This window comes from Nerophis lumbriciformis, linkage group LG01 (genome assembly GCF_033978685.3).
Source record: "Nerophis lumbriciformis linkage group LG01, RoL_Nlum_v2.1, whole genome shotgun sequence".
In the NCBI taxonomy this organism is placed as follows: Eukaryota; Metazoa; Chordata; class Actinopteri; order Syngnathiformes; family Syngnathidae; genus Nerophis; species Nerophis lumbriciformis.
Window position 1 is genome coordinate 65,957,133 of NC_084548.2, and position 12,120 is coordinate 65,969,252.

Here is a 12,120-nt window from a genome sequence, read left to right on the forward strand (position 1 = left end):
GTCAAGTGGGGTGCGTTCCACATGTGTGCAAGAGCAGCACAACCTTTAAGTGTGAGGCAACATGGCTGAAACTGGCAGACAGGAAGTAATGGCGGGGGGAAAGGTGCCTGCTGCGTTTGGAGGGCACCCCGAGACCGCGGGAGGTGCTGAAGGCGCGCAATAGAGGAGTGTTTGTTGGCTGTGACATCACTTCCTGTCAGTCCCCGTCACTTGTACCCACGCCATCATGACATCACACACACATCATCATGTCTGCAGCCAGGCATGTTGCAGACACTGGGCGGCGGTGGCCCTGCGTTGGGGCTCCAGCTCTAACATGGTGGACAGGAAGTCGCTGAACTGAGCGGCGCGGTCCAGCGGCCACTCGTACTTCTCTAGGAGGACCTCAAACAGAGCCCACGGCTTCAGGCTGGAGATGTGGCGCAGTTCACCTGCACCCACACAGATCACGTGTCAAGACAAGGCGCCTCAAAATGCGAGCGCGTGGACTCACCTTGCCTGTTGAAGTATTCTCTGGAGTACCTGCCAGACAAGGCGAAGGGCAGAGGGATGGGGCCCAGCAGCTCGATGACATGAGCGATGTGATCTGAACACAGACCACCAACTTTACTCATTGCTCTCTTTCTAAAAGTGTGTGTGTGTGTGTGTGTGTGTGTGTGTGTGTGTGTGTGTGTGTGTGTGTGTGTGTGTGTCTGTCTACCTTCATCTCTGGTGTAGTCTTCGCCTGAATGAGGTTCAAATAAATAATCTCCAGTGGCTAACTCAAATGCCTGAAACATTAAAAAAAACACACACACACACACACACACCCCCAGTCAAGTTGTGTGTAAACATAGGGATGACATGTGTTTCGATACTTTTCGACCACAAAAAAAAGTAATCTTCGGCTTTATTTGAACAGAAAATGTTACATTAAAACATACTTTTCTTATTGCAGTCAAAGAAAACTTTTGGTATGTTAGTACTAAGTAAGGAAACAAAGGCTCCTAATTAGTCTGCTGACGTATGCAGTAACATTTGGTGTCATTTATCATTCTATTATTTTGTCAACATTATGAGGGACAAACTGTAAAAATGGATTATTAATCTACTTGTTCATTTACTGTTAATATCTGTTTACGTTCTGTTTTAACATGTTCTAGCTACACTTCTGTTTGAATGTAATAATCACTTATTCTTCTGTTGTTTGATACTTTACATTAGTTTTGGATAGAGATGTCCGATAAATGCTTTAAAATGTAATATCGGAAATGATCGATATCGTTTTTTTTATTATCGGTATCGTTTTGTTGTTGTTGTTTTTTTAATTTATTAAATCAACACTTAAAAAACACAAGATACACTTACAATTAGTGCACCAACCCAAAAAACCTCCCTCCCCCAATCATTCACACAAAAGGGTTGTTTCTTTCTGTTATTAATATTCTGGTTCCTACATTATATATCAATATATATCAATACAGTCTGCAAGGGATACAGTCCGTAAGCACACATGATTGTGCGTGCTGCTGGTCCACTAATAGTACTAACCTTTAACAGTTAATTTGACTCATTTTCATTCATTACTAGTTTCTATGTAACTGTTTTTATATTGTTTTACTTTCTTTTTTATTCAAGAAAATGTTTTTAATTTATTTATTTTATTTTATTTTTTAAAAAGGACTTTATCTTCACCATACCTGGTTGTCCAAATTAGGCATAATAATGTGTTAATTCCACGACTGTATATATCGATATCGGTTGATATCGGTATCGGTAATTAAGGGTTTGGTCAATATCGGAATATCGGATATCGGCAAAAAGCCATTATCGGATAGCCCTAGTTTTGGATGATACCACACATTTAGGTATCGATCCGATACCAAGTAGTTACAGGATCATACATTGGTCATATTCAAAGTCCTCATGTGTCCAGGGGTGTATTTCCTGAGTTTATAAACAATAAAAAATGACAAAAGATTTTGTGATAATAAAAAGTATCGATGTAATCATTGTAGTTTCAACTAGGCTCTTGTACTTGGTATCGTTACACTAAATATCTGTGTAAATCCACCCATTTGTTTACATTCAGGCGCGCTAGATTCAATTAGCTATTGTATCCTCCTACAGTGTGTAGTGAAGCATGTTTAGCTATTCCTCGTCCTCCAGTGACAATGATACTTGTAAGAAACTTACTCTATTTGTCACCATGGAGGACAGGATTAGTGATTTAGAAGTTCAGTTCAGTTTCAGTTTATTTGGAACATGCATACGACACAATGTAATGCATCACATATTTCCAGTTGTTTCATTACAGCACGTCCGAAAAGGAGTAGGAAGAAGCTGAGCTTATTTAATCCTACCACTTTGCATACCATAGCAATTTCATCCCATTTTCTTGTTCTCTGTAACAGAACAGTGAATGAATAAATAATATACCATGGTAAGTAAACAAATACATAAATAATCTTTATCTCAAAAGAAAAAAAAAAAAGGTTCAAGATGTTCATCATAATTTGCTGTTCTGTGTACTTTGTGAACACCTGTACTTTGTACAGTCTCTTAAACTGAATCATATTGGAGCTTTGTTTGATTTCTTTTCTTAATCCATCCCATAATTTAATTCCACATACTGATATGCTAAAGGTTTTAAGTGTTGTACGTGCATACAGATGTTTAAAATGAGATTTTCCTCCAAGGTCATATTTCTCCGCTTTTGTTGGGAAGAATTATTGTACATTTTAGCTGTTTGCAAATACACCAAATCTTTGAATTTCAATATTTGTGATTCAATAAATAAAGGGTTTGTATGTTAGGGAATGAAGTGCACATTTGTAGTTTTTTTCAACATATTTCTACACAGTAACTCAGATATAGTAACACGAGTGAGCAGTAAAGAATATGGAGTGATTTTTGCTCCAGAACATGTTTTGCTTTATTCATTATTGTTGTGTTTCCTGCTACTTTATGTTCTATATTTTTTATATGAGATTTCCAGTTCATTTTATCATCCATTATTAAAGTACCTAAAACACTGCGGATGGATGTCAGCCGCCAGCTAGCTAGCCATGTTTTAAGCACCTCTTTCAGTGTTTATAGTTTCACCTTTGTTAGTTTTGAAGCCAAAATGCGTTCATCCTCCCTTTTTTGTCTCCACACTGTTTCTGCTTGCAAGTGCTCTGTGCGTGTGTGTTGCCTAACACGTGCCTCTGCTCGTATTGCCAGCAATGTCACGACGGCGTAATGTCCGTAAAAAAAATTAAAAAAAAGTACTGGGGAGGCAGTATAGTATCGTTTTAATTCACTACTACCACGGTACTTTATTAGTACCCGTATACCAGGGGTGTAACGATACACAAACATTTCGGTTCGGTACGTACCTCGGTTTAGAGGTCACGGTTCGGTTCATTATCGGTACAGTAAGAAAACAACAAAATATACATTTTTGGGTTGGGTTATTTATTTACCAAATTTGCAAAATCTTCCAAAAAAATATTTTTCTTAGTGGAATATTTGATGTGAAGTAATGGGAACCTTGGATAGGTCAATAATTCATAATAACATTGATTTTGATTCAATATTATGTTTTGAGCAATGGTTTGAAAAAAAACAGCTTTGTTTTATTAGTCAACATTGCAACTTTTTCTAAATTACATTTAACCTTTTTTATTTCACATTTTTTATGTTTTTGTTTATTTTAATAGTATTTTTAGAATGTGCCGTGGGCCTTTAAAGCATTAGCTGTGGGCCGCAAATGGCCTCCGGGGCACACTTTTGACACCCCTGCTATAGATAATAAAAAATTAAATCTGATAAATCTATGGATAAAAAACAGAGCCTGGCGACGCATGCGCGTTTATCATAACTCTCTCTCTCTCTCTCTGTCTCTGTCTCTGCCCCTCCCTCACGAATGAATTTGTTTTGTTTTTAACCCCTTCTTAACCCTGAACGTACATTGAAAATACACGCAACCCTAACTCAAAATGACGGACAATTGGGGCATTTAAGAAACTCCACCCTGACAGCTCTGCAAAAAGAGGACATGTCCGGTGAAAAGAGGACGTATGGTCAGTCTATCGTAGGCCTGCTAGCATGCCGTGTGTTGTGCCTCGGTGTGCATTGTTTACACAACGTGCGTTACGCTACTTAATATGTCCGTGTGGAAACTCGTTCGGTACACCTCCGAACCGAACCGGAACCCCCGTACCGAAACGGTTCAATACAAATACACGTACTGTTACACCCCTACCGTATACCGTACAATCCTACGTGTGTGTATGTGTGTACCATGCAGGCGGTGCTCCAGATGTCGGCTGGCGGCCCGTACTCCGCTCCAATCAGGACCTCCAGGGCCCGGTACTGTCTGGTCTGAATGTCCTCTGTGAAGTGTTTGTGCTGGAGGCGGCACAGAAAACAGGAGTTATTGCTTGGATTTAGACAAAGATAAACCAATAATGACGCGTCTTACCACCCAGCATGCATTGCCCAGATCAGCAATCTTCACTCGCAGCTTGTCAGCATTGTGAGGGTCCAGAGGACTGAGCACAAAGTCTGAGGCGCTGAACACTGCACACACATGAACAACAAGGTGTAAATATATCAGTGTGTTTTGTATTTAGGAGTCTTCCCACCATCTTGTCCGCTGGAGTATCCTGACTGTGTGGAAAGAGTGGACTCTGACGTGGCCGATATCACCGAGCTGGAGAACCCAGACAGGCCAGAGGCGGGGCTGGAGAAACGTCCGAGGGCGTGGCCATTGCACTTGTCCTCCAACCAGGAGCTGGATGACTCCGGGCTCACTTTGTTATTGGCTGTGATGCTGCAAGCGTTGCCATTGACGACTGAAGGGCCTGAGGATGCCAAAACAACATGTTTCTATTTACCTATGTTTGTTGCGTGAGTGTGTGTGTGTGTGTGTGTGTGTGTGTGTGTGTGTGTGTGTGTGTGTGTGTGGTGCACACTCACAGTTAGTTTGTGTGTCAACACTGTCTCCATCCTCCAGCTTCTGAACACAAACAACACAAACATGTACATGTCGTTGGTTGGTCACGGATAGTAATTATTAGAGATCAACCGATATGATTTATTACGGCCGATACCGATTATTACCATATTTTTCGGACTATAAGTCGCAGTTTTTTTTTCATAGTTTGGCCGGGGGTGCGACTTATACTCTGGAGCAACTTATGTGTGAAATTATTAACACATTACCGTAAAATATCAAATAATATTATTTAGCTCATTCACGTAAGAGACTAGACGTATAAGATTTCATGGGATTTAGCGATTAGGAGTGACAGATTGTTTGGTAAACGTATAGCATGTTCTATATGTTATAGTTATTTGAATGACTCTTACCATAATATGTTACGTTAACATACCAGGCACGTTCTCAGTTGGTTATTTATGCCTCATATAACGTACACTTATTCAGCCTGTTGTTCACTATTCTTTATTTATTTTAAATTGCCTTTCAAATGCCTATTCTTGGTGTTGGGTTTTATCAAATAAATTTCCCCAAAAAATCTGACTTATACTCTAGTGCGACTTATATGTTTTTTTCCTTCTTTATTATGCATTTTCGGCCGGCGCGACTTGTACTCCGGAGCGACTTATACTCCAAAAAATACGGTAGTAGTTAAGGAGGCTGATAACCGACATTTGGAAATGATATATAAATTTGCAGTGAAAGTTATATAAACATGAATAGTATACAGTACAGGCCAAAAGTTGGGGCACACTTTCTCCTCATTCAATGTGTTTTCTTTATTTTCATGACTATTTACATTGTAGATTGTCACATCAAAACTATGAATGAACACATGTGGAGTTATGTACTTAACAAAAAAAGGTGAAATAACTGAAAACATGTTTCATATTCTAGTTTCTTCAAAATAGCCACCCTTTGCTCTGATTACTGCTTTGCACACTATTGGCATTCTCTCCATGAGCTTCAAGCACACGTGTAAAGTGAAAACCATTTCAGGTGACTATATATATATATATATATATATATATATATCCATCCATTTTCTACCGCTTGTCCCTTTTGGGGTCACTGGAGCCTATCTCAGCTGCATTTGGGTGGTAGGCGGGGTACACCCTGGACAAGTCGCCACCTCATCACAGGGCCAACACGGACAGACAACATTCACACTCACATACTAGGGCCAATTTAGTGTTGCCAATCAACCTATCCCCAGGTGCATACATACATACATACATACAAACATATATATATATATACACACACATATATACACACATATACATACACACACACACACACACACATATATATATATAAAATATATTAATACTAAATTTAAAATTCCATTCCATTTTTTTTAGGTAATGTGTCATAATGTTTTTAGCATTCAATCAGACATTATTGTGAGGTTTTGTATTAGTGTTCCTAAAAATAGATATACCGGCCCCCAGACACATTTTCTTCTCTAAATGTGGTCCTTGGAGTCAAAATAATTGCCCAGGCCTGCTCTATCATATGTGTGTATTTTGTATCTGCTGATGTAGTTCTCTTGTAGTTGTAAAAAAAGAAAAGGCTGTTACCGACATACGTCAAAATACTAAATATCGGCGCCAATAACCACTCGATCTCTAGTAATTACCGTATTTTTCGGATTATAAATCGCAGTTATTTTCATAGTTTGGCCGGTGGGATTTATACTCTGGAGCGATTTATGTGTGAAATTATCAACACATTACTGTAAAATATCAAATAATATTATTTATCTAATTCACGTAAGAGACTAGGCGTATATCAGCAATCGTCACACACACAAGTCAACCAATAAAAATTTGGTGGAGGCGGGTCATGGCAGAAGTGCATTGTGAAAAAAAAGATGCTACCTGCTACTACTTCCGTACCTATGAAAATGTATCATTTTAACATTGGCGGTAGCTTATAAAAACTGAGAAGGGCTGAACAAAAATGGCACCGACAAGGAAATCATATACTGCAGGTTACAAGCTGGAAGTAGTGAAATATGCATTTGAATGACTCTTACCATAATATGTTACGTTAACATACCAGGCTCGTTCTCAGTTCGTTATTAATGCTTCATATAACGTACACTTACTCAGCCTGTTGTTCACTATTCTTTATTTACAAACCCTGTTTCCATATGAGTTGGGAAATTGTGTTAGATGTAAATATAAACGGAATACAATGATTTGCAAATCATTTTCAACCCATATTCAGTTGAATATGCTACAAAGACAACATATTTGATGTTCAAACTGATAAACCTTTTTTTTTTTTTGCAAATAATCATTAGCTTTAGAATTTGATGCCAGCAACACGTGACAAAGAAGTTGGGAAAGGGGGCAATAAATACTGATGAAGTTGAGGAATGCTCATCAAACACTTATTTGGAACATCCCACAGGTGAACAGGCAAATTGGGAACAGGTGCGTGCCATGATTGGGTATAAAAGTAGATTCCATGAAATGCTCAGTCATTCACAAACAAGGATGGGGCGAGGGTCACCACTTTGTCAACCAATTTGTGAGCAAATTGTTGAACAGTTTAAGAAAAACCTTTCTCAACCAGCTATTGCAAGGAATTTAGGGATTTCAACATCTACGGTCCGTAACATCAAAGGGTTCAGAGAATCTGGAGAAATCACTGCACGTAAGCAGCTAAGCCCGTGACCTTCGATCCCTCAGGCTACATGCATCAACAAGCGACATCAGTGTGTAAAGGATATCACCACATGGGCTCAGGAACACTTCAGAAACCCACTGTCAGTAACTACAGTTGGTCGCTACATCTGTAAGTGCAAGTTAAAACTCTCCTATGCAAGGCGAAAACCGTTTATCAACAACACCCAGAAACGCCGTCGGCTTCGCTGGGCCTGAGCTCATCTAAGATGGACTGATACAAAGTGGAAAAGTGTTCTGTGGTTTGACGAGTCCACATTTCAAATTGTTTTTGGAAACTGTGGGCGTCGTGTCCTCCGGACCAAAGAGGAAAAGAACCATCCGGATTGTTATAGGCGCAAAGTTGAAAAGCCAGCATCTGTGATGGTATGGGGGTGTATTAGTGCCCAAGACATGGGTAACTTACACATCTGTGGAGGCGCCATTAATGCTCAAAGGTACATACAGGTCTTGGAGCAACATATGTTGCCATCCAAGCAACGTTACCATGGACGCCCCTGCTTATTTCAGCAAGACAATGCCAAGCCACATGTTACATCAACGTGGCTTCATAGTAAAAGAGTGCGGGTACTAGACTGGCCTGCCTGTAGTTCAGACCTGTCTCCCATTGAAAATGTGTGGCGCATTATGAAGCCTAAAATACCACAACGGAGACCCCCGGACTGTTGAACAACTTAAGCTGTACATCAAGCAAGAATGGGAAAGAATTCCACCTGAGAAGCTTAAAAAATGTGTCTCCTCAGTTCCCAAACGTTTACTGAGTGTTGTTAAAAGGAAAGGCCATGTAACACAGTGGTGAAAATGCCCTTTCCCAACTTCTTTGTCACGTGTTGCTGGCATCAAATTCTAAAGTTAATTATTATTTGCAAAACAAAAAAATGTTTATCAGTTTGAACATCAAATATGTTGTCTATGTAGCATATTCAACTGAATATGGGTTGAAAATGATTCGCAAATCATTGTATTCCGTTTAAATTTACATCAAACACAATTTCCCAACTCATATGGAAACGGGGTTTGTATTTTAAATTGCCTTTCAAATGTCTATTCTTGGTGTTGGGTTTTATCAAATACATTTCCCCAAAAAATGCGACTTATACTCCAGTGCGACTTATATATGTTTTTTTCCTTCTTTATTATGCATTTTCGGCCGGTGCGACTTATGACCCGGAAAATACGTTAGGTGCAATAGTAACATTGTAGGTTGCTATGACGACGGTACGGTGAGTGTTATTGCAATACCTGTATGTCCACCAGTCTCTCCTCTAACAGCTTCTCTTGACGCTTTGCTTTTCTCTTGATCTTTTTCTTCCTGTTCTTAGACATTTTACCTAACTACACACACACACACACGGCGGAGAAAGATAATGGGAGTTAGGACAGGAACAGTGTACGGACACATGGCTGAGACTGTAAAACGCCACACACACACACACGCGCACACGCACACACACACTCTTCCTGCTCTGTGTGTAGTAGGGTTGGGTGGTGGGGGTGCTGGTTTTGTGACATGCAACAACAAACAGGCCGTTGCATGGAGTTTCATCTAATGGGCAGGTTAGAGTCACCTGACGGACAAGAGCTGAAGCTGAGTGACCAATCACAGCACAGCGGCAGGCATTACACCTGGACACTTACCTGGAGATCTCGGGGAGCCGTGCTAACTAGAGAGACACACCGAGAGACGTAGAGACAGACAGAAAGAAGAACATGAGAGGCAGGAAACAGGAAGTGCTGAAGAAAAAAGTCAAGACAACGGGTCAAGCACAGAAAACATGGTCTGTAGACCAGAAACCAGGGACAGAATGGGAGGAGCATCAGATGAAAGAAAACTGGGAGTCAGAGAGTCAGCAGTTACACAATGACATTGTCTGCTCCTTGACAGGACAGGTGGAAAGAGGAACCAATCAGTGGCCTCCGCTCACCTGACGAGCCAGACGGGGGCGGGGCTCCAGCCCTCTGCCAGATAGTGGCCTCTGCTGCCAGCCTCCTGATGTAGACCTCATCTACGTCCAACAATATGTTCTCTGGTTTGATGTCTGTGTGGATAATCTTACACTTTGTGTGCAGGTAGTCCAGACCCTGCAGTACCTACACACAAACACACACACGGTTACATACATGTAACATTGCGTGTGTGTGCGTGTGTTACCTGTCTGATGATGCTCTTGACACAAACCAGAGGAAGGCCCATGTAGTTTGACTTTATGATCCATTTCAACAGCTGGTGACCCAACACCTCCAGAACCATGCACACATCTGGGGCAGGCTGAGGAAAAACAGGGTTGTGTCCCAATACAACTTTTTCCCTTCCGATACTGGAGCAGTGGGCGATACAGATTTTGATTCCAACACGACAGCAACAGAAATCATACATACTAGTCATTTTGTAGTGTGGAATGCTAGAAAAGGTTTGATCGAGTGAAATGAGTCAAATTAAGAACAATGGTAGGTAAAAAAACAACAACAACACTAACCTGTTTATTATTAACCGTCTGGAATGGACTTATGCTGTCTTTAAGTTGAAGTGGAGGGGCAATTGTTAGATTTGGGGGGAGGTTTAACTTAAGCTCATGATGCAGTAAGTTGAATGATGCGGACACGTTTGTTACTGGATACTTTCTAATACGCTTCTGCCTTGTAGACTTTGTATGTGTAAGTAATATGCAACTTTAATCATTTGATACTCGTTTATATTGATGTCATGTTTTACACTGAAATATTGTTCAATTACTATTACTAGCTTGTGTGCTATTGTGTGCTTAGCTGCCGTGTAATCAAGTTTTATTTAAAACATAAAATAAATACAATACAACATATTGGGGACGGCGTGGCGCGGTTGGGAGAGTGGCCGTGCCAGCAACCTGAGGGTTCCAAGTTCGATCCCCACCTTCTACCAACCTCGTCACGTCCGTTGTGTCCTTGAGCAAGACACTTCACCCTTGCTCCTGATGGGTTGTGGTTAGGGCCTTGCATGGCAGCTCCCGCCATTAGTGTGTGAATGGGTGAATGTGGCAATAGTGTCAAAGCGCTTTGAGTACATTGAAGGTAGAAAAGCGCTATACAAGTATAACCCATTTACCATAAATAAACACAAAAACTTTCTTCATATTGTTCCAGATTTTTAACAATTATAATATTTTAGTGTTTACATACAGTAGAGGCCAAAAGTTTGGACACACTCCTTCAATACGTTTTCTTTATTTTCATGACTACCGTATTTTTCAGAGTATAAGTCGCTCCGGAGTATAAATCGCACCGGTCGAAAATGCATAATAAAGAAGGAAAAAAACATAAAAGTCGCATTTTTGGGGGGAAATGTATTTGATAAAAGCCAACACCAAGAATAGACATTTGAAAGGCAATTTAAAATAAATAAAGAATAGTGAACAACAGGCTGAATAAGTGTACGATATATGACGCATAACCAACCAACTGAGAATGTGCCTGGTATGTTAACGTAACATATTATGGTAAGAGTCATTCAAATAACTATAACATATAGAACATGCTATACGTTTACCAAACAATCTGTCACTCCTAATCGCTAAATCCCATGAAATCTTATAAGTCTAGTCTCTTACGTGAATGAGCTAAATAATATTATTTGATATTTTACGGTAATGTTAATAATTTCACACATAAGTCGCTCCTGAGTATAAGTCGCACCCCCGGCCAAACTATGAAAAAAACTGCGACTTATAGTCCGAAAAATACGGTATTTACATTGTAGATTGTCACATCAAAACTATGAATACACACATGTGGAGTTAAAGGCCTACTGAAACCCACTACTACCGACCACGCAGTCTGATAGTTTATATATCAATGATGAAATCTTAACATTGCAACACATGCCAATACGGCCGGGTTAGCTTACTAAAGTGCAATTTTAAATTTCGCGCGAAATATCCTGCTGAAAACGTCTCGGTATGATGACGTCTGCGCGTGACGTCACGGATTGTAGAGGACATTTTGGGACAGCATGGTGGCCAGCTATTAAGTCGTCTGTTTTCATCACAAAATTCCACAGTATTCTGGACATCTATGTTGGTGAATCTTTTGCAATTTGTTCAATGAACAATGGAGACAGCAAAGAAGAAAGCTGTAGGTGGGAAGCGGTGTATTGCGGGCGGCTGCAGCAACACAAACACAGCCGGTGTTTCATTGTTTACATTCCCGAAAGATGACAGTCAAGCTTTACCATTGGCCTGTGGACAACTGGGACAACAGAGACTCTTACCAGGAGGACTTTGAGTTGGATACGCAGACACGGTACTGTGAGTACGCATGCAGCTGCGGCTTCCAAACATTTGATCGCTTGCCCGTACGTGCGTGCCGCTATGTGCATGTCACCTAAGTAACTTTGGGGACTTTGGGGAAATATATGTGCTGTATGAACTTTGGGGAGTTGAACGGTACTTTGGGCTGTGGGATTGTATATATATGTCTTGTGTT

General features: G+C 40.4%; 1 protein-coding gene across 1 annotated transcript in view; it reads right to left on the reverse strand.

Annotated features, from left to right (window-relative positions):
* Nucleotides 1-12,120, reverse strand: part of srpk3 (SRSF protein kinase 3) — a 30,880-nt gene continuing 18,760 nt past the window's right edge. The window contains exons 7-17 of the mRNA XM_061924492.2: nt 9,815-9,921; nt 9,588-9,753; nt 9,301-9,326; nt 8,905-8,997; nt 4,945-4,984; nt 4,611-4,829; nt 4,448-4,545; nt 4,267-4,374; nt 701-770; nt 494-586; nt 1-431 (exon numbers count right to left, since the gene is read on the reverse strand). Coding sequence (XP_061780476.2) covers nt 247-431; nt 494-586; nt 701-770; nt 4,267-4,374; nt 4,448-4,545; nt 4,611-4,829; nt 4,945-4,984; nt 8,905-8,997; nt 9,301-9,326; nt 9,588-9,753; nt 9,815-9,921 — 1,205 coding nt within the window. The 3' untranslated portion in view covers nt 1-246. The remainder of the gene's footprint in view (nt 432-493; nt 587-700; nt 771-4,266; nt 4,375-4,447; nt 4,546-4,610; nt 4,830-4,944; nt 4,985-8,904; nt 8,998-9,300; nt 9,327-9,587; nt 9,754-9,814; nt 9,922-12,120) is intronic.